Source organism: Scyliorhinus canicula, chromosome 6 (assembly GCF_902713615.1).
Source record: "Scyliorhinus canicula chromosome 6, sScyCan1.1, whole genome shotgun sequence".
In the NCBI taxonomy this organism is placed as follows: Eukaryota; Metazoa; Chordata; class Chondrichthyes; order Carcharhiniformes; family Scyliorhinidae; genus Scyliorhinus; species Scyliorhinus canicula.
In genome coordinates this window covers 190,987,053-191,010,990 of record NC_052151.1, presented here as the reverse complement: position 1 = coordinate 191,010,990, position 23,938 = coordinate 190,987,053, and the positions used below count along the sequence as shown (strand labels likewise).

General features: G+C 42.2%; 1 protein-coding gene across 2 annotated transcripts in view; it reads right to left on the bottom strand.

The window, feature by feature from the left end:
* lmbrd1 (LMBR1 domain containing 1) overlaps positions 1-23,938 on the bottom strand; it is a 257,830-nt gene that overhangs the window by 60,878 nt on the left and 173,014 nt on the right. For both annotated transcript variants that reach the window (XM_038800685.1, XM_038800686.1), the window contains exons 8-10: positions 18,898-19,023; positions 14,427-14,579; positions 7,707-7,771 (exon numbers count right to left, since the gene is read on the bottom strand). In XM_038800685.1, the coding sequence (XP_038656613.1) occupies positions 7,707-7,771; positions 14,427-14,579; positions 18,898-19,023 (344 nt within the window). The remainder of the gene's footprint in view (positions 1-7,706; positions 7,772-14,426; positions 14,580-18,897; positions 19,024-23,938) is intronic.

Sequence of the window (23,938 nt, the reverse complement as noted above, 5' to 3'; positions counted from 1 at the left end):
CCAGGTCCAGAGGAAGGACAGGGAGGCATGGTACCGTATAAAATAGTAGCAGCCGTAATGAAGACAGCAGGCCCAAAGAAACATGGGGAGAGTAAAATTGAGTATTCACAGAGGTTAAAACAGTTAGCGAAGAAAATGGGGGCATCAGGAGAATCCACCAAATTGATTGATTTACATACAGTGGGAGAAATAGTTACAGGCGAAGTCTCAGATTTAATAAGTGAGTTAGATTTGGGAAATGAGAGAGCTAATTTAATGAAAGAGATGACAGAGGCAGCATATGCAGGGGAACACCTCACACCATATATCGACCGAATATATGAGGTTAATAAGGAAGAGGGGGTCGATGTAGTCAGATTCCTGAGGGAATTAGGACCCAAGATTCCAGGAGGAAAAAGCCTCTCAATAATACTGTTAACGACCTCTAGAAGAGAAATAGGAAGAGAACTGGTTAAATTTGATTTGGCAGGCAAAGCATTTAAGGATAAACACACAAAAGGGGAACAAAAAAGAGCAGCTGCCCAAAATAATGTTTCAACACAAAATGCTCAGATTAGACCACCAAACCGGCAGATACCTGACAAATCGGAACAAAATCCAGCACAACCAGCAATGCCACAACATGGGTATAATTTGCGGTCACAAGGGCCACCTCCACCACAAAATCTAGATTATTTACCAAGGGAACAATTCCTAGCCCTCAGCCAGGAGGAAAGAGACAGATTCATTGAGGATAGGAGAAGAAGAGCAGCTGGTCAGGGGAGGATTGAGCAAGGTAGATATCAACCACCAGAAGGGTATCCGGGACGCTCGCAAGGGGGATTCCGAGGAAGAGGCAGAGGAGGCCCCGGTATATATTGACAGGATTCGGCTTCTCCCCTTAAACAGGCTATACAAAATCTAACCACAGAAACAGACAAAGGAGAATTAGTAGTAGTGTACAAGGGGGTAAGATTTATAGTGGACACAGGGGCTGAGATATCAATGATAAGGGAAGAAGCTGGAAATCCGACAGGAAAGAAATACATAGTAGAAGGAGCATTAGGGAATAAGGATATTAGACCAGAAGTTAGATTGGGAGAATTACTGGCAATATCAGGAACTGATAATCTGATGGCAGGGAAAGATTTAATAAAAATAGATACTGGAAAAATAAGGATATTAAAACCAATTGATAACATGGAGGAAATAAGGAAACAGAAAGAGAAAAGTATTTTAAATGACGAAGCTTGGAAGAAGATGGAAGAAGTACTGATGGGAGCAAACCTAGCGATAGGTAAGAATGACACAGGTTTGCTTAGCCAGCAATTTCAACACACAATTCACGGGGGACAACACAGACCTCAAAAACAGTATCCTTTGCCTAGAGGAGCTAAGAGTGAGCTGGAGATAATAATCAAGGAATTGGAGCAGCAGGGGATTATTCAAGGGGTCACATATGCCTCAACAAATAGTCCACTTCAGGTAGTAAGAAAACCAGATGGCACATTTAGAATGGTAACAAATTACAAAGCTTTAAATAAAGTCACAAAGAAGGACAAGAGATATTTAATAAATCCACAAGCTACCTTAGAGCAAGTCGCGGGAAAAACTTACTTAACTAGTATAGATTTGGCGAATGGATTCTGGAGTGTTCCATTAGACCCAGACAGCAGGGAGAAAACAGCATTCACCTTTGGAACTAGGCATTATGTATATTGTAGACTTCCACAGGGATATGTTAATTCTCCAAATCACTTTCAGGCAGTAATCAGGGAGCTGATTCAAGATGATTTGGCCTTAGTATATATCGATGATATATTAATTGGAGATGACGATCAGGACAAACATGTGGAAAGAGTGGCCAGGATCATTAAGACACTTGGTGAAGCAGGCTTTAAAATAGGGCTAAAGAAATGTCAAATTGGGAGAAGCGAAGTCAACTATTTGGGTTATTCAGTATCGAAGGAAGGTAGAGAGGCCAGTATTGAAATGAGGAAGAAGATAGCTGAAATTACTGCGCCTGTTTCGAAAAAAAGGGGTTCAAAAAATAATGGGAATGTTGGGATATCTAAGGCCAGTAGTGAAGGACTTCAGTCTCTATGCTAAAGCCATTTATCAAACCTTGAAAGGGGATTTTATTTGGACCAGCGAGGCCCAGAGAGGGTTAGATCAGTTAAAGGCAGCAATTGCGATATCGGGGTCATTAGTTGGGAGACAAGAAGAGGATGATTTAAGCATTAAATTAGACATATATAAAAATGGATATGGTATGGTACTTGCTAATCTTAGCAATCAGACACCTATCAAACATCTGACAGGAAACTGGTCGAGAGCTGAACAAAAGTTTTCAAACATCGAGAAATGTCTAGCAGCTATAACAAAGAGAATAGCAGAGATAGAAAACTTGTCGGGTGGTAAGAAAATTTATGTCACAACTGAGTTTCTGGAGTTAAAGGAGCTAACCAAGAGACAGATTTGCCAGCAAGGCGCGAATACAGCTCGATGGGAAAGATGGGAAACCATTCTTCTAAACCCTGACTTAATGTTTGTTCATAACATTCAAAAGGGACAGAAACTTGATGAGCCAGTTAGTAAAACGGAGTTGGTGAATGCTTGGGTATTATATACTGATGGTAGTAAAGTCAAGAAGGACGAAGAACAAGCCAGATGGGCATTCATTTTAAAAAATTCAGGAAACATAGTAGTGGAGGAACAGGGAGTAATCATTGGATCAGCTCAGACAGCTGAGGTAGAGGGAGTATTGCAAGGGTTAAAGGAGTGTCACCAGCGAAAGCTGCAGGAAGTTACCGTTGTAACCGATAGCTTTTTCGTGCAGCAAGGATTGGAGAAAGATTTGGAGTTTTGGAAACTAAACGGTTGGACGAACGGTAGAAATAAACTACTGGAACAGAAAGAACAGTGGGAAGAGATAGATAAAATTTTAGCCGATATGGAGATCCAGACAATTCATCAAAAAGCACACACAAAAGGAATTGGGGAACTGTGTAAGGGGAATCAGGAAGTGGATGAATTAGCCAGACTTAGGACAATAATCTTGGGGACTCTTGGGAACTCAGCAGCCGACCATCAAATGATAATTAAGCAAGTACATGAAGCCACAGGACATGGGGGTCATGTTGTAGTCGCAAGGGAGTTGAAGAAGTTGGGACTTAAAATAGCCTATTGGAGACAACATTTAACTGCAGTAAGGAGAAAATGTGAGAGATGTATGGCCTGTGGAGGACAGAGAGGAAATAAAACATATGGGAGCATAAAAACTGAGAAACCAATGCAGGAATGGTCATTAGATTATGCAGGACCACTTTTCCCAGAAGCAGCAAAGGTAATTTGTATTTTTTAGTCAAAGCTGATAGCTGCACGGGAGAAATTGACCTTAGAGCAACCAGCAAAGCAAATGGAGCCACAACCAAAAGGGTATTGGCAGAAATGATGACCTCCAGAGGTAGACCAGAATCGATCCGAATGGACAACGCGCCACACTTTAGAAACAATACTGTTATTAACTTTTGTGCTGACAGAGGAATAACAATCAATTGGGCCGTGAAATATGCACCTGAGAGTAATGGAATGGCTGAGAGGTCTGTAAGAAAAGTAAAGGATTGGATCATAAAGAATCAGAATAATAAAGGCTGGGATAAAGACATTGAAAGAATAGTATTTGATCTTAATAGCAACCTTGGAACCTCTGTCCCCCAGGGACAAGGAGACCCAAGTGAATCTGGGAATTATCAAGTAGGAGACGAAGTTTGGGTGAAGTTACCAACTAAGACTGCGGGGAAAATCATTCGCGAGACTGTAAAATGTAAAGACAAGATTGTTCAGATTCTGGGTACACATACAATTGAATTAGAGAAGCATGGTGTCTGGAGCAAAAGAAATTGTGTCACGCTTGAAACACACGACCCAGTGAGCATCAGAGGAGTTTGAGATTCTTCGAATCTCACTCAGGGGTGCAATGACAGAAGGAGGCTTGACTACATCAAGGATATGGAATATAAACCAGTTCAAAAAGAAATGATGGCAAAAGGAATCCGGAAGTCCTGGAGAGGGCACTTCTGGGATAATCCGAATTAAAGAATAGGGCCCTCTCCACCCTTGATCTGTTCATTTGCTTTTTCAGGTGGAAAAAATTAATAACAAACCAGGTCGCAAGAAGGAAGAGAACTACACTCCAATAACAAACCAGTTCGCGAGAAGGAAGAGAACTACACTCCAGAGAAGAATCTGTTCGACAGGATTGGGGGGAAACTAATGATATAATTGGCTACAAATTTGAGGGAATTAAATGCAAATTAGAATATCAAATTATAACTGGACAGTGAAACCCCCGGTCAGACATCTCTAACTGGACATTAGTTGATGGATGATCTGTGGTCTCCATGGGGTATGTACTACGCAGTGGAATCATTAAGGTCTCGGCAGCAGATAGCAGCGACTGACGAGGAACCCCAATATGATCAATGATAATAGGTTAAGAATTTCAGTAGCTTGATACTACGGCGGGAAAATTGTTACCAATGCAACAAAACAATATTGCATTGAAGAGCTATAATCGTTGATAAGAAAATTTTTTTATTTTCATGTAAATTGATAGGGACTGTTGTATATATATGAGAAGGGGGGTATGTGTGTCGTTAAATAACTTGATCCGCATTTCTAAACTGTGAATGTTTTAATAGAGGGGTAGTTAGTATGTAATAATGATTGTTCCAAAAGCCAAGAAGCGATGTTTCGATATTGATATTAAATTGTTAACAGTTGAAAATATGTAAAGTGTAACACACAGTCTATTGGTTAGGTAATGTATAAGGTGTTAAGATAAGATAAAAATTTTACTATGTATAGAACAATAAGGAGAATTTGTTTGGGAAGAAAAAAAAAAAGAGACGGTTCAATGCGATTTTGTAAATGCTGAAATGAAAAATATACACGTTGTCAGAAAGATGTTCTCTCATGTAAACCAGGGGTTGGCAGACTTACATGATTCACGACAATGTTAGACATTAATGGGGAAGTTAGGAATACAAGCAGGATCAATTGAACATTTTAAATTAATAAGACTAGGGGATCAGTGGGGGGTAAAAGATATCACAATTACCACATTCCAATCAGAAATGGAAAACAAGACTCGTATTGACACTGGTCTATGATATGCATACAAATGACAATGATCAGGGATGTAGGTTAGTACAATTGGATGGGGGGACAATAAACCAAATTATAGTAATGTTTCAAATGTCAAGACGGGGTGTTCTGGAAAATACAGAATGTGTCATTTGAAACATAGAGGTCTGCCAACATCTGATCGGGGAGAGTGCAGGGAAAGATCCCACAAGAGGTTGGTGGCAGCTGAAGGGCACAGAAACTGTGGGCAGCAATTTCAGTCTATCAGAATGGTTATTACAACCTGCAGCAGGAAAAAGGCAAAAGAAAAAAAAGTTTTAAAAAATCTCTTTGTGTTGTTGGAAAATTGTGATGGACTGCCCCTTTAAGACCCGAAGTCCGATCCTTATCAGAGGTCCCGATCAGAACAGCTGAAACAAAGAAACCAGCGTGGACTTCAGACTCCTCCCCTTTTTCTCCCCACGAGGCAAGAAGCAAGAACAAAGACACCAGCAGCAGAACACCAGCGGCACCCGAAGAAGGAAGAAGGACAGCAAGAGCAGAGGCCCAGCAGAGGGAAGGCCCAAAAGAGAAGCGGCCCAAAAAGACCAGACCAGACCAGACCAGACCAGACCAGACCAGACCAGAAGGAAGACGGAGCAGCAGCAGGAGAGAAGCAGCCACAGAAGACAGAAGAGGAGGAAAAGAGAAAACTGCACCGGGAGAGATGACCAGGAGGCTTGAAAGTGAAAGAGAGAGAGAGAGAGTCTGAAGGCCTCACCAACCAACCAGACAACATCAAAAAGTAAATAATGTTTTAATTTAATGAGATAAAAAGAGTATGTTAATAATAAAATAATTTAACCTGAAAAAGTGGTTATTAGCTTACTTCACTTCCTTAAGAACGCAGGACCCGTGACATCGATGCCATTAAGGGGTAAGTAAGTAAAATTCTTCAGTGAAGGTAGGAGTTATACCGGGGGATAACTTGAAAGGAGAGTTTGACCCGAATCGCACTCTCAGAGGCCTGTACTGGAGTCAGGGAGGAAGTTCCCTGTTCGCGGTTTTTAGAATATTGGCCCGTAAGGTTCTTTGGTATAAAGGGAATTCTAAAAACATATAGGTGAATTTAAAAAACACTTCCTTTCAATTTTTATGGTTAAGATATTTAACAATCTCAGTGACACATATGAGGAATACAAATTCTTTGTTAAAGACAGTGTGGAGAGGTGTAAGTCATGTGACATGGGCCTCTGGCTTATGGAACCAGTAATAGTGTCCTGATGAACTGAAACACTGTCTGCTCACCATTTAACTGGCAGCCTCACAGAAAAGAAGCTAACCCCACGTTGAAGACCTGGTCCATCTACACTGCTTCTGCAGGAACTTCGGTACCATCGCCCATAAGACGGATTAATTTCTGCGTGCCTATCTCATCGCATGAAGTCAATACCATTGGAAAAATAAGTTCTGCGACATCGGTTTTCAGCCCGCTGACCTCCATGAAGGAATACCTCATTGGACTTTGATTCTAGACCATGTACACACGTGAACCAATATTTATTTTTTCTCTGGTCTCTACAAAAATTCTTCCTTTCTCTAACCCTCTCTTTGCTGTCTAACACCAGGTTAAAGTCCACCAGCTTTGTCACTAGCATTCGGAGAACTGCTCCTTATAATAATAATAATTGCTTATTGTCACAAGTAGGCTTCAATGAAGTTACTGTGAAAAGCCCTAGCTCCTTCCTCAGGCTAATGAAGAAATAGGTTCCAGAAACATATATATATATATATATATATATATATATATAAAGTCAAAAATGCAAGACGATACTTTGAATGCAAATGCATTTTTGACTTTGTCTATTTATATATTTCTGGATTCTACCTCTTCATTCACCTGTGGAAGCAGTGCTCCAAAAGCTAGTGATTCAAAACAAACCTGTTGGACTTTAACCTGGTGTTGTAAGACTTCTTACTGTTCACCCCTGTCCAACACCGGCATCTCCGCATCATCTCTGCTGTCTAAGTATGGGGGTGGCATTGCGACCCCACCTCCTACCCCCATGTTTTTGAGTGTGTGAAAATAAACAAACCCTTTGAGTTCATCTTAACTGGAATTTGCAGTGGGGTTATTAATAGAAAATTGGATCACACTAAAACTGAGGGTTGGAAAATGCGTCATCACTCATAATGAGGGAAACAAAATCAAAAACATCTTTCGGTTTACTGATGGGTGGTGAGAAGAGAAATTAGTACTGTTTAAAGTAGCCCCCCAAAACACCTCCCTCAAAGGAATTAGATACGAATCTCAATAATTAATACTGCTGCATTAACACAAGGAAATTAAGTGGAAATTGAACATTTAGAATATGCTGAAAAAGTGTTATGCTTTAACTCCGTACCACTTCCTCACATCAATAATAGCTATGCTGGGCCATCTTTTCACAAATATCTAAGCCAGTGTTAAAGAGGCCACATCCGTCAATCTTTTGCACATAGTTTCATCAAAATGAAGATAATATAATAATTAATTTCATTATCTATTTCTTTTCTTCGGGAAGCTGGTGTGTGTAATGAAATAATCAAGATAAACTTACTTTGACAGAAAGAGAGCAATAATGAACAAAAGGGCCACCAAGATGAAAAAGATCCCCAGAGCAATCTGCAAAACAAAATATATTCTTAAATTCACACCCATTATATTTTATCCACAACATAAACACATGACAGCAGCTGCAGAAAATCAAAACACAACCAAGATACAGTGGATAGATTAGAAAAATTATTTATTTAATGCAAAATTGAACTTGCAGCAAACCAAAAATGATTAGTAACTAACAAGCAACAGAATAATTGTGTTCATAACAGTTATATTTGACAGTTTTGATTGTGACGAGATAAAAGTTTATAATACCAAATTTTTAAGAAACTGATGACACAGAAGGAATTCTGAACCAAGCAAAAGGACAACATATCAAACTTAAATGCAATTGAGCACAAGACCACACATTTAAGTTTCACAAATTTTTGAGCAATAGGTGAAGCTAGCTGCGCAGTGGCAACATGAGTGGTATTTTCCATTAACAGGATGCTGCCACCGAGCCATTAATAAGTTCTGCCGACCACACAAATGAGCAATGTGGTGTATGAATTTCAGTGCTGGTGCAATGCCAGGTACATAGACCATACGTCCAAACGACTGGGATTTCATATTATTCTTTGGCTATTCTCAATAGGCAGAGTACAAACTATATTCAACCACCACATGGTTGCAAAACTCAGAACATAATGTCGAACAATCCCGAGTGTGCAAACGATTACACTAGTAACCAGGTGAAGATGATCAGTCAGGCTCACAATGTGGCTCACTTATACTTGCAAGGAGCTGCATATATTCATTTGCAGTGATCTGCCCACAGCAAGCAAAAGGAACATGACCAGATATTGCACTTTTCGTGAGTTAAACAAAAGCACGGGGGACAATAATTCCTGGTATATTCTCCATTACAATCCTTCGACCAGAGTCAACTTGCCAATGAATCAGTATTCACTTCTCATGCAATATAAAATGTTGCTCGCTTGGAATTTTGGCATGCTTGTATCTGTCCTGATGAGTGCGAGATGAAAAGCTTTGTCAGAATGTCTCTTTCTCAGCAATAATCAAACCTTGTTTAAGGGGTTGGGGTGTCACTCACCACTCAGAGTCCGGTCAATTAAACCTGCTCAAAAGGCCTATTAAAATGGGAGGAATCTGCAAATCAATTAATTATAAATTAAACAAGTTATTGTAGTGACGATAGATTACTGATGAAGCCATGCTTCAAATGCTATATACAATTTTGAGTGGCCTACCTTCGTAAAAGATGTATATGCCTAAGAAAGTATTTGAAGCAAGCATCAAAGGTAAATGCTCTAAGTAACGAGGGGAACAACTTGGCAGTTTCTCTTCCATACTATTATTTCATCACAGCAGTGAAGTCTAAGTAACTAGTCTAATAATCATTGTTCATTGTTTGCATTTTGATCTTCATTTTTGGTTTTGACAGTTTTTCTCCACAGCATTTGACACATTAGAAAACCTTACAATACATGCTCACAATTAATATTCGCTTTGGCTAATTGATCCATCTTGAATTTAAATTATTAGAACTCCCGCTTTGTCCATGTTTAAAATACTGTCCATGCTATTCAACATTGAATTTGTAATAACTGATTTGAAGCCACTCAGGTTTGAAAGTAGTTATTTTTGAAACTAAATTACATAAGTTAGATATGTACTTTGGAAACTAAACCTGAACCATTTGTACAATATTTACAGATATTTAGTGGCCAATGTGGATAATCTTACAATAGCACTTTGAGAGTTAAGTCTAAATAGCTCTTTTTTCTTAAATCATAAAGATACAACCAACCATTAACTTATACAAACATGGTTGAACATTAGTTGCTTCCATCAGCAATAATTTAATTCAACACAATCAAAAGCTGGAACTCAGTGGGAATTGCTATAATGTGAAAGATAATATGTAGCTGGGACTGTTATCAGAATGGAAGGATTCCAAGTATGCTTCTCGATCCCAGAAGTGATTATCCAACTACAAGGAAACCAATGATGCTGTAATGAAGGTCAATTTTTAACAAAACAAAGCTATCCATTTCACTTCCAATAGTATGTGTAGTAGCTGAAGAAAGAACTGAACAGAGATGGAAGAAAAGCAGGAAGATTACAACCAAAGTATTTTGTGCATTAAAATTGTTGGCAAATGAAGGGCAATCTGCATTACTTGACAGTAAACATTTAATGACATCAAAATGGGAGCGTGCAGCATGGAGATGAAGTGCAAACTTTGACTTTGGTAAGGGGGGGGGGGGGGGGGGGGGGAAAGAGTTGTATTTAATATCCTTTGCTTCTTCTGTCTTCCTCACCCTTTAGGATTGGTTCTAGCTCTACTACAGGGAAAGGAGCTAGCTGTTTGGTGAGAATCTGGTGGGGAATTTCTACTCCATTCCCATGGTTTAAAACAGTACACAACTTGTCAGTAAAGTTAATAAAATATATAAAATCACCATAAATATGTAAATAATATAATTAAGCAGTGATTTAAAACACATTAAGGATGGCAAGACAGGTGATGTGTCAAGGCTGCAGCATGTAGGAGCTCCTGGATAACATTGTTATCCAGGGTAAACACGGCTGCAGTACGTGTTTGTAGCTTGAGGAACTTCGGCTTGTAGTCAATGAGCTAGAGGATAAGCTGCAGACTCTGCAACACATCAGGGAGGTTAGCAACAGGTTTGAGGTTCTTTCAGCTTGTTAAAGAATTACTCATTTATGATGGAGATGAGGAGAAATGCTTTCTCTCAGAGGGTTGAGTGTCTCTGGAACTCTCTTCCTCAAAGGCAGTGGAAGCAGAATTTTTCAATATTTTTAAGGCAGAGCTGGAAAGATTCTGGATCAACACAGGGTGGACGTTTATTTGAGGTAGACAGGGATAAGGGGTTGAATTTCCAATCAGATCAGCCATGATCTTGTTGAATGGCAAAGGAGGCTCGAGGGACTGAGTGGCCTACCCCTGTGCCTAATTTTTGTGTTTGTACGTATGTAATTTTATTAGAGCACAACTAATTAGCCTGTAAGGCAATTTTAACTGTCAACACTTTTATAGATCAAATGATGACCGGAAGCTATGTTGTTTCGTTTTAATATGAGAAAGTTTTGACATATTTATTAAATGATCTTCCTGAGTTAGTCACCATTTGTAATGAAATTTTAAGTAATTCTTTCCTTGTTCTCCCATCATGGGGCCCCGATATTAATGCTGTTTTTTCAGTTCCGATAATGGAATGATATCATTCCAAGTGCAATCAATGCCACTGTTAAAGTGTGTTACGTGTGCAGAATAGGACTGACTCTTTAGAGATATTTCTATTGACATAAAATAGAGATAAAAGAGATAGAAGTACAGGTTGTGAGAGAACGTTGGGGATGAATAGTCTTAATATGATAGAATTTTTAAAATCAAGGTTGATAGTGAGGTAGTTGATTCTGAAATCGGGGTCCTGAATCTCAAGAAAGGTAACTGTGATGGTATGAGGCACGAGTTGGCTTTGATGGACGGGGAAACATTACTGAAAGGAAGGACAATGGACAGGCAATGAACGAATTCAAGGAACGAATAGGAGAACTCCAAAAGTTGTTTACTCCTATCTGGTGCAAGTGTAAGAAGGGAAAGGAAACGGTGGCCAAACCATGGCTTACAAGGGACATTAGAGATCGTATTAGATTCAAAGAAATTAGATGGGGAAAAGCAATAGACCCGAGGATTGGGAACAGTTTAAAATTCAGCAGACGCAGACCAAGGGATTGATTAAGAAATGGGGGAATTCATAATGGGGAACAATTGCTGCAAGGATGTGAGTATAGGAATGTTTTACTGCAATTGTATAGGGTGTTGGTGAGACCACATCTGGTGTACTGCAGTTTTGGTGCCCTTATCTGAGAAAGGATGTTCTTGCTTTGGAGGAAGTGCAGCAAATATTTACTCGACTGATTTCTGAGATTGCAGGACTGTCATATGAGGAGAGACCAAGTGGTTAGGATTATATTCACTGGAGTTTAGAAGACTGAGAGAGGATCTCATAGAAAGATAGAACATTCGAACAAGATTAGATGGGGTATAATCAGAAAGAATGTTCCCGATGGTGAGGGGAGTCCAGAACTAGGGGGTCATAGTTTAAGGATAAGGGGTAAACCTTTTAGGACTGAGGTGAGGAGAAATTTCTTCACCCAGAGTGTGGTGAATCTGTAGGAATTCACTTCCACAGAAAATAGCTCAGGCCAGAACAAAGAACCAAGCCTTCGCAGACCACGTGTCCGATCTAGACCAACCGCTTCTTTCAAGAAGGAATATAGCTCTTGGGGCTAAAGGGATGAAGGAATATGGGGGAAGGCGGGTTCAGGGTGTTGAATTTGATGATTAGCCAAAGGGCCGAATTTTCTATGTAATATTCTATGTATGTAAGTGCAGCAGGTACCTGGGAACAGCAGCACCTGCAAGCTCCCCCCCGTACTCCACATCCTGACTTGGAATTGCATCACTGTTCCTTCACTGACACTGGATGAATATTCTGGAACTCCCTCCCTAACAGTACTGTGGGTGCACCTACACCATATGAACTGGAGTAGTTCAAGAAGGTGGCTCACCACCACCTTCTTGGGGCAATTACGTATGGGTAATAAATGCTGATCTAGACAGCGATGCCCACATCCCAAGAAGGAATAAAATATGTACACCTCTAAATACACAAACCAAAGATGTACATGAAAGATTATCAGGGAAAGGCAGGAACGTGGGGTTGAAGTTACAATCAGATCAGCCATTATCTTATTGAATGGCAGAGCAGGCTCAAGGGACCGAGTGGCCTACTCATGCGCCTAATTCCTATGTTTGTATGTATGTAATGTTGTTAGAGCACAACTAATTAGCAAGATAATTTTATGTGTGTGTGTACGTACACACACATGAAACATTAGGAGTTGGGGTGCAAAGAAAAAATAGATTCACCAGAATTCTCAAACAGCACCTTAACATTCAAACTTTCCAATTCCTATATCTCTTTATTAATGTGACATGTCTCATTGTGCAAAATATTCTGAAAATCATTTAAGCCGTCCATGAGTTGACATACATTTTCTAGTGAGTTTATACTAGATACACAGCCTACAGGCAAATTATCTTGAGACAGCCCACGGAGTGCCACCCCGAGGGTGGTGCAGACAGAATGCGCTCAAGCAATTGCCCTGAAAATTTGAACTAGAGTAAATGAACATCTAGACGGGCTTTGGCACAATTCAAGTATAATATACATTCACCCCTCTCCACCCCCTGATCACACCTGCCCCCACATCCCCCCCATGAAAAAGCTGACAAAAAAATAAACAAAACATTGTTGGGTTTATCTGAAATGATTCCACAGTGGCTTCTACAGCAACATTAACATTTATTAACTTTCAATCACTGCAATTGTCAGCTCCTGCCTAGATTTCATGCTCTGACTATAGAAGCGTAGAAAATAGGAGGCCAATTGATCCGTAGAGCCTATTGAATATGACCATGGCTGATTCTCTATCTCAACAGCACACTCCTGTGCTCTCCCCATACCCCTTAATGCCATTAAAATCTCAAAATGTATCTACACTTTTTCCAAATCTGTCAGAATTTTATATATTTCAATGAGATCCTCTCTTATCCTTCAAACTTCCAGTGAATTCAGGCCCAGTTGACTCAATCTCTTCACATTCGACAATCCTGACATCCCAGGAAACAGCACAGAATTGCATTCCATAACATGCACAAGTATTCAGACATGAAACATTTAAAACTAATGTTGCACATTGAAGATTGACAGCTAACTGTCAAATCAAACTCACTTGATTCTAACCCAAACCAATTAGGATTACAAAGGGGTGCAGATCGATGGCTAAAGACCGATATGATTTTGTATAACGGCGAGGATCCGTACGGCCATCTTTATTCATGAATCATCTATGCTTTGATCTAAACTATTCGCTGTCTCTATACTTTCACTTTTCCACTCTAACTCTTGAAGTAAATGCATGCTGTTTTGCCGCAAGCAAGAAACCATTTCTGTATTATTTTGAAAGTTAAATTGTGTACAAGTTGCTTCTCTTTAAGTCCTTTTTGCTAGCCGGACATTATAGAATAAGATTTAAGTGACTCTCAAATGTAATCAAATAGAGGCAATAAACGATTCTTATTTGCACCCAAGAAGTTTTAACTCAAATTTGTACTGAGTTTTAGTGCCACAAAATCCGCATGGTAGATCTTTACATGTACTCATGTCCTCTTGGAATGAAGGCCAACATACCATTTGCCCTCCTAATTGCTTGCTGTACCTGCATGTCTGCTTTCAGTGACTGGTGCACTAGGACACCCAGGTCCCTTTGTACGTCAACAGTCCCCTCCCCACCAGCTTAATACTTTTGACATTTTTACATTGCCTTACATTACCGAAGGAGACACAGACCATGGGGCAGTATATTTGAGTTACTGTTTGACAACCATTTTGTTTCATATCACATTATTCACATAAACCAGAGAGGATACTGGAGTTAAACTGTCAGAAGTTCCAAAATGGTCCATCATGTTGAAACATTATAAACCATGTTCAAGCTCAACTAAATATATGTTCTGCCTATCTACTGAATTTCTGTGCAAGGTTTATATATGTATGTACAAAGGTGTCTGAAATAAGTAAGCTGTAATATGTATATATGGCATAGACAAAATATGTACCTTAAAGGGTCGTAGAGCACAGCAAAACTTTAACCAACAACTTCTCTCAGCTGTTTCCAGGTGTCTGTCTCTTCTTTTAAGATTTCGCAACTTTTCCTGTAGTTTTTGTAAAGTTCTTCGGTCCCCCGTGGACAGTGGGCGGCCATCTATGCACTGTTGGAAGATTCAATGAGCATTACCGAGTACTGTTCAGGTAACAATTTTCTCTGGCGCAAACAAATATTCAAGCAAATCTACACTTTGTGAATCAGAATATGCTTTATATACATAGAATTTACAGTGCAGAAGGAGGCCATTTGGCCCATCGAGTCTGCACCGGCTCTTGGAAAGAGCATCCTACCCAAGGTCAACACCTCCACCCTATCCCCATAACCCAGTAACCCCACCCAACACTAAGGGCAATTTTGGACACTAAGGGCAATTTAGCATGGCCAATCCACCTAACCTGCACATCTTTGGACTGTGGGAGGAAACCGGAGTACCGGGAGGAAACCCACGCACACACGGGGAGGATGTGCAGACTCCGCACAGACAGTGACCCAAGCTGGAATCGAACCTGGGACCCTGGAGCTGGGAAGCGATTGTGCTATCCACAATGCTACCGTGCTGCCCTGTACATTACACCAACTTGTCTTTTTGGCACCCAACTGAATACTAGGAAGATCAAAGTCATTGGATGGGGATTGTCTGCTCCCATTTTCATCGGGGGATTTTGGTGACGGGAGTGGAAATTCCTGCAGAAGGACCAAACCATGTTTCATGCCTACTTGAAGTTGTGACACAATTGATCCCACTCCCCCTGCCAGTAATTCAACAGTAATCGTGACGGTCAATATTGAGAACCCCATCTCAGGGCTGAAAATGCACCCCCACCATTACATAATGGATTCACATTAGCAAGAGGGTACACCTACCTGAATTACAAATGGTCTCCCAAGTTGTGCACCTGGCGAGCGGAACCCAGCAAAGTACACATGAATACATCTCACGGAGGGATGGTGGGGGGGGGCGAAGTTCCGCGCCGGGGAGGGCAGCGAGGTGCCGCGCCGGGGAGGGCAGCGAGGTGCCGCGCCGGGGAGGGCAGCGAGGTGCCGCGCCGGGGAGGGCAGCGAGGTGCCGCGCCGGGGAGGGCAGCGAGGTGCCGCGCCGGGGAGGGCAGCGAGGTGCCGCGCCGGGGAGGGCAGCGAGGTGCCGCGCCGGGGAGGGCAGCGAGGTTCCGCGCCGGGGAGGGCAGCGAGGTTCCGCGCCGGGGAGGGCAGCGAGGTTCCGCGCCGGGGAGGGCAGCAAAGTTCTATGCCGGAGAAGGTATTGGAGCTCTTGGGTTCCACATATGGGGGGCGGGGTTCCGTTGGGCAGGATTATGCTCACGGGCGCAGGGTGGGGTTCGAAGTGGAAGGAAGGGGTGTAGGTGTGCAGGGGGTCTGCATGGGGGAGGGAAAGAGTTCTGCATGGGGAGGAAATTCTGCATGGCACATGGTGTTGTAGGGTGGGAATTGTCTTCAGTTTTAACTTCATTATATCAGGGTACCTCTTTAAAAAAAACTAAGTTGCTGGAGGGGTGGGCTCCAGTATTACATCATCAGCGGACAATGCTGTTGTTGCTTCATCGTTATTTTTCCATCCAGCTGCGCCGCTCTGGCGGAAAGTAGGAAAATTCAATACCTGCCACAGACACCTCTCTCTCTCCCCAGCCACGAACTCCATCGGCTTGCCACCAACTCTGTCCTTCTTCCTGACAACTACCTGAGGCTGAAGCAAACTCTTTTCACCCTTCATGACATATTTGACCCCAAAATGAGCTCCTGAAATATGTAGGCAATCACCAAGATTGCCTGTTCCCAGCTTTGTAACATTACATTCACCTAGCCTGCCATAGTTCATCCTCTGCTGAAACTCTCAACCAAGCATTTACTACATTTAGTCTTGAATATTGCAAGGTTCTCCTGACTGACTTCTCTCATTCTATCACTCGTAAGCTTGAGGTCATCCAAAACTCTAATACCCATATCCTAACTTACATTAAATTCTGTTCATGCAGCACTCCTATGGTTGCTGACCTACATTACCAAGTACCTCAATGGTTTGCTCTCCCTAGCTCTAATCTCCTCAGTGCCACGACCCTCTGAAAGGTCTAAACCTGGCCCCTTGGGCATCCCCAATTTGAAACACTCCACACCATTGGCGGCTGTACTTCAGCTATTTGGGCCAAAAGCTCTGAAGTTCCCTCCCTATACCTCCCCACTTCGCTTTCCTCCTTTAGGACGCTCCTTAAATCTTACGTCTTTGACCACGTTTTTGGTCACGGACCCTAGTATCTCCTTACGTGGCTCGGTGTCATATTTTATTTGATAATGCTCATCTGAAAAGCAGCGCGACATTTTACTACAACAATTACAAGTCATTGCTGTTGACGTGTAATTTAATGTTTAATTAAAAGGTTTGTTAAAGTTCACTGGCTTTATGATTGGAAAAGTAATTCAGATAGAATATTTTTCTAGCATTTCTGGAGATTTAATTTTTTCACTGCCACAAAGCATTTGCATCAGTTGGATGTGTGAAAATTACCCTGACAAAATCCACTACAAACTTGGTTAAGAATTCCTAGAATTCTAAAATTGTACAAATTATGGGTGAATTACAAAGATGTAGTTGTCAGATTCATACCAACCTTATCCCTTCAGGAATAAAACTGACAAATATATTACATTTCATGCACACACTTGATTTAGAGTTGAGATATTCAGCAGGTCAGCAGCAGAGTTAATGTTTGAGTCAAATATGAGTCTTCTTCAGGCTTCTGAGGAGTCATATTTGAAACATTAACTCTGAATTTCTCGCCACCGAAGTTGCCAGAACGGCTGAGTATTTCCAACTTCCACAGCATTGTGCTTTTATTACACTTCAGATATTCCTGGTTTCACACCCCTTATGTCTTACAGGCTTACATTGTGTCTGAACTATTCAATGGACTACATTTTGCAGTGAAGAATGAAGGCTACAAAACAGTAACAAATATCTATCCAGTAACTAATAAGCAGCTTACTACCAGGAGTGCGAGAATCGTGTTGTGTCTGTAATGCCTGTACAATAAAAAGGAAGCATTTCAGATTAGATAGGGTGGGAGGCAGCTTGGATGGAGCATAAATGCCACCATAGAGTAGTTGAGCCAAATGATCTGTTTCTGAGCGAGAAAGTCTGTGTAGAAATAAACCAAGAAAATCTTCAATTCAGCTATTTATTCCTTTATCCAAAGTGGGTCATATTTAACAGTTAAAATGCTACAAGGCACGGTGGTTAGCACTGCTGCCTCACAGCACCAGGGACCCAGGTTCAATTTCAACCTTAGGTATCTGTCTGTGTGGAGTTTGCACTTTCTCCCCATGACTGCAGGTTTCCTCCCGGTGCTCCGGTTTCCTCTCACAGTCCAAAGATGTGCAGCTTAGGCGGGGTTATGGGAATCGTGGGGGCGGGGTGGGCCAAGGTAAGGTGCTCTTTCAGAGGGTTGGTGCAGAATCGATGGGTCAAATGGCCTCCTTCTGCACTGTAGGAATTCTATGAATTCTAATTCTATAATAAACATAGCATTCCAAATGACTGAAATTAAATTCTCATCTTTTGTAAGCATGCTTTTGCCATTCTTGCTTTGAATATTTTAGAAGAGGAGGTGAGAAACAAATTGCTAAGCATTTTGATTTTGCAGTGGTTGAATGTACAGAGAAAGTGATATTTATGGTTCGAATTGTGACTTCAAAGGTTTTTTTTCAAGTATGCTCTGCTTCCCCACATTTGCGGGCTGGTTAACTTTACCCAGTTAACTCCCAACTTCTATGCTTTTTCCTACTTCTAAACTTGGCCAGGATTGCCTTCACTTGAAAAAATTAGACTTTGCAGCATTTGCTACTGATTGTCTACATCCGAGCTTTAAATTTCACCCATTTACAACACAAAAATAACCAGAGGTGCAAGCTGGCAACCAAGACAGGATAGGAAATCGCTTTATGTTAAACAAAAGTTATCTTGAGATGTGGGTGACACTGATAAGTCAATATTACATTGGCCAGCCCTCGATGTCTTGAGGGCGTTAACAACGTTTTGCGTGACTGGAGTCACTTGGCCAAGTAGGTGGCTAGTTCCTCCTGAAAAACATCAAGAAACCAACTAGGTGTTTACAATCGCCATCTGATTTTGTATAATTTGCTGATGTCGGTCTTCAAAACTCATATTTTATTCAATTTAACTTTACGATTTGCAATTCCGGGTTTTGAGGTTAATCAGTACCGTGACCACCAAATTATTTAGAAGCTAATTTTATCAAAGCTTAACTAATTAGTATTTTGATTCTTTAGCAGGCCATTGCTTTTTTAAAAACATGTGAATAAATCAATGCTTCAAAACACATTCAAAATTAACATAACGTATCTGTTGATTCAAGATCCTGAAACCTATTGACATGTAAATGTTTGACCCCGACCTTGGATTTAATCCTCTCCATTTGCTGTTCCACTTCTTCAAGGTCTTCGGTATTTTGCAATCGTTCATAAACCACGCTCCTTGTACCTCTTATCAGGTTCAATGGTAATGCGGACATACCATAAGCCTTGAAGAAAGAAAGTATACAGAATGAGAAGTCGAACCAGAAAATAAAGATCATTGCCAACAGAAGGCTTCATCGGTAAATTTATTTTGCTACAACTGGAAGTGAACTAATTAAGCCAGAAAACTCATGTGGCTAGTCAAATACAATATCCTCCCGTTCTTAAATAAACCTAAGAGCTACACTACTTACAGCAGAATAATTTGATTTCATATCCACACTCAGCAGAGTAGAACACAAGACCAGATTGCGGATTTAGATTATGAAACGCACAAATAATGCTAAATGATCACTCTGGCATTATTTACCCTTTAAAAAGGTTGCATATAAGTCGGGTTTTCTAACAGTAAACCATAATCATCAAGTGGTGAAGGATGTGATTTACGGTTTTCCACAAGAGATCAGGGTTACTTAAAATATATTTTCAATGGATATTTATTAGTTTGCAGATTCAAGCACACACATCAGCACAACCAAAAGGCTTGAAAAAGCATCCATACCTAACATCAGAGTAGGCAACTGAGTTACAGAGCACCCCCCCCCCCCGCCACCATAAACATAGTGCCCACCCACCTCCTGAAAATTACATACCGCCTGTCAGATACAGGCACATTTAATATTCCTAATGATGCACAGCAGGGGGCGAATGCTATAAATTTTAAAATAAACATTTATTCTGGTTTGAAACTACTTGTAAATTACCATTCTGCTTCTTTGTCTAATTATCTTCCAAGGAATTTTCTATAAAGCTATATCTGGCCAAGGACTTGGTGGGTTTCCCATCTTGTAGCCCCATATAAGTGCTGCAATCTCAAGGCTCCTTTATGCGCTATATAGGGCAGTCTGAGGATGAAAATTGAATCCTATTATAAATTAGAAATAATAGGATAGATACGGGCAGGTTTCCACTGGCGGGTGAAAGCAGAACTAGGGGACATAGCCTCAAAGGGGAAGTAGATTTAGGACTGAGTTTAGGAGGAACTTCTTCACCCAAAGGGTTGTGAATCTATGGAATTCCTTGCCCAGTGAAGCAGTTGAGGCTCCTTTATTACATGTTTTTAAGGTAAAGATAGATAGTTTTTTGAAGAATAAAGGGATTAAGGGTTATGGTGTTCGGGCCGGAAAGTGGAGCTGAGTCCACAAAAGATCAGCCATGATCTCATTGAATGGCGGAGCAGGCTCAAGGGGCCAGATGGCCTACTCCTGCTCCTAGTTCTTATGTTCTTAAGGCATGCTTCATTGAAGTGACCACTGCAAAGTCCTTGTGGAGACAAAGTCCCGTCTTCACATTGAAGATACCCTCCATTGTGTTGTGTGGCACTACCACCGTGACAAATGGGATCGACTTCGAACAGGTCTAGCAACTCAACACTGGGCATCCATGAGGTGCTGTGGGCCATCAGCAGCAGCAGAATTGTATTCAAACACAATCTGAAACCTCTCCCCCACTGTATCATTACCACCAAGCCAGGGGATCAACTCTGGTTTAATAAAGAGTGCAGAACAGCATGCCAGAAGCAACATCAGGCATACAGAAAAATGAGGTGTCAACCTGGTGAAGCTACAGCACAGACCTACTTGTGTGCCAAACAGCATAAGCAGCCAGTAACAGACAGAGCTAAGTGATCCCACAACCAACGGATCAGATCTAAGTTCTGCAGTTCTGCCACATCCATCTGTGAATGGTGGTGGACAATTAAACAACTCACTGGAAGAGGAGGCTCCACAAATAGCCCCACCCTCAATGATGGAGGAGCCCAGCACATATGTGCAAAAGACAAGCCTGTAGCATTTAAAAACAATCTTCAGCCAGAAATGCTGAGTGGATGATCCATCTCAGTCTCCTCCGGAGATCCCCAGCATCACAGATGTCAGTCTTCAGCCAATACGATTCACTCCACGTGATATCAAGAAACGGCTGAAGGCACTGGATACTGCAAAGGCTCTGGGCCCTGACAATATCCCGGCAATAGTCCTGAATTCTTGTGATCTGGAACTTGCCGCTCCCCTAGCCAAGCTGTTCCAGTACAGCTACAACACTGGCATCTACCTGGCAATGTGGAAAATTGCCCAGGTGTGTCCTGTACACAAGAAACAGGACAAATCCAACCCAGCCAATTACTGCTCTATCAGCCTACTCTCCAGCAATAGCAAAGTGATCGAAGGAGTGATCACCGATGCTAACAAGTGGCACTTACTCAGTAATAACCTGCTCTCGGACACTCTGTTTGAGGGTCACTCATTACAGCCTTGATTCAAACATGGACAAATTAGCTGAATTCCAGAGGTGAGGTGAGAGTGACTGCCCTTGACATCAAGGCAGCATTTGACCAAATATGGCATCAAGGAACCCCAGCAAAACTGGAGTCAATGTGAATCAGGGGGAAAACTGTCCGCTGGTTGGAGTCATACCTGGCACAACGGAAGATGGTTGTGGTGGTTGGAGATCAATCATTGCAGCTCCAGGGCATCACAGCAGGAGTTCCTCAGGGTAGTGTCCTGCGCTGCTTCATCAATGACCTCCGTTCCATCATAAGGTCAGAAGTGGGGATGTTTGCGGATGACTGCACAATGTTCAGCACCATTCGTAACTCCTCAGATAATGAAGCAGTCCATGTCCAAATGCAGCAAGATCTGGACAATATCCAGGCTTGGCTGACAAGAGGCAAGTTACATTCGTCAATGAGCTTCTCTTACAAGAGAAGATCTAATCAGCGCCGGCTCTAGGGTTGCTGGCGCCCCGGGCAAGCTGAACTTCGGCGCCCTTGGGGGGGGGGGGGGCCGAGGGGTGGTGGGGCCGAGGAGGGGCGGACCCGAGGGGGGGGGCGGGGCCGAGGAGGGGCGGACCCGAGGGGGGGGCGGGGGGGGCGGGCGGACCCGAGGGCGGGGCGGGGGGCGGACCCGAGGGCGGGGCGGGGGGGCGGACCCGAGGGGGGCGGGGGGGAGCGGACCGAGCCGGGGGGCCGCCCTGGGGGCGGGCGGCCACCGCGCATGCGCTGGTTGGCACCGGCCCAACTGCGCATGCGCGGGACCCGAGTCTCTGGCGCCCCCAAGCACATGGCGCCCCCAAGCACATGGCGCCCCGGGCAACAGCCCGAGTTGCCGGTGCCTTGAGCCGGCCCTGGATCTAACCATCACCCTTGACATTCAATGGCACTACCATCACTGAATCCCTAACAAGCAACATCCTGGGGGTTACCATTGATCAGTAACTGAACTGGACTAGCTATATTAATACTGTGGCTACCAAGGTAGGTCAAATACTAGGAATCCTACGGCGCGTAACTCACTGCCTAACAATCCCAAAGCTTGTCCACCATCTACACTTCCTAACCCCTTAAAGCCTGCCCACCATCTACAAAGCCCACGTCATGAATGTAATAGAATACACATTTGTCTGAATACAACATGCAAGAAGCTCGACACCATCCAGGACAAAGCAGCCCATTTGATTGCTCCTCCTTCCACAAACATTCAAACTCTCCACTACCGATGAACAGTGGCAGCCATGTGTACCATCTACAAGATGCATTGCAGTAATTTGCCAAGATTTATTAGACAGCACCTTCCAAACCGATGACCACTACGATCTAGAAGGATAAGAGCAGCAGACACCTCGGAACCTGACCACCTAAAGATTTCCCTCCAAGTCACTCACCACACTGACTTGGAAATATATCGCCATTCCTTCACTGTCACTGGAGCAAAATTCTGAACACCCTGCCGAACAGCACAGTGGGTGTACCTACACCTCAGGGACTGCAACGGTTCAAGGAGGAAACTCACTGCCCCCTTCTGAAGGGCAACCAGGGATGGGCAAAAAATGCTGGTGTAACCAGCAATGCCCACATCCTGCAAATTAATTTTTTTTTTTAAATGCCAATTTATACTTAAAAATTTAACCCTGGTACCAAATGCGGATGGATGCCACATGGAACATTAATTGGTGGTGAGATTTCAGCAAAAATGGATTCATTTGGAACAATCCCTGCTGGTTATAAAATATATTCCAAATATTTTTCAGTTCATACTTTTGACAATAGAAAAGGCATGGTACAATTCTCGACTCAAAATAGAAAAAGGGCCTCAGATGCAAGAACTGAGGAAATGAAAATGGCAAATTAAATCCAACCGATATTGCAGTTCACTATGAGCCACAAACCAGTAGCAAAACTGTAATTTTCCATTCAAAGAGATCCATTCATGGAGGATGCGTTCATCTAGAATGAATGAAGGTATTTTTTGAATATAGCAATATATACTGCAGAATTTCTAAATAACCGCATAAACATGTTGCAAACAATTTGAACACAAATGGGTCTTAAACAATTGAAATAGCTGCGATTCGAATAAAACTTGATTAAAAGACAGATATTGAACAGATGCTGCAAATGCTCCAAAATATGTGACAATAGATTTAGTCCTTTCCTGTGCCAGTGTCACATGAGGCAGACAAACCACATATTTGTTCGTTCCCTTCGCTAGTTTTTCCTGGAACAAGATGTCAGCCAGTTGCCAGAGGCTATAGCTTGAGGGCGTAGTGACTGTGGTGGCTGCCTCTTTAAAACAGTACAGACAAAAAGGGTCACCTGACTCGAGGGACCAAGGATGAGCGCTCACACCCCAGAGGGTGGAGTCCTCACTTGGGCAGAATACATCTAGCAGCCATACAGTAAGCATGTAAGGACTTGGAATGTGTTTCAAGGCAGCCTAGTGCTGCAAAACCTTCTGTATCAAGTTTCTTTTTATTAATAAATACCTTCTTGCTTCTAGCAAAGTCTAGTCTTTTGACAACGCCCGAACATATTGACATAAAGGTGGACCAATTGGACGGCACAACCTACCTGTGAGTACCTCATTAAATTCAAGTTTGGAGAAGAGGGTTAACTCACACAAATGCCTGTTTTGGGTGAATAGA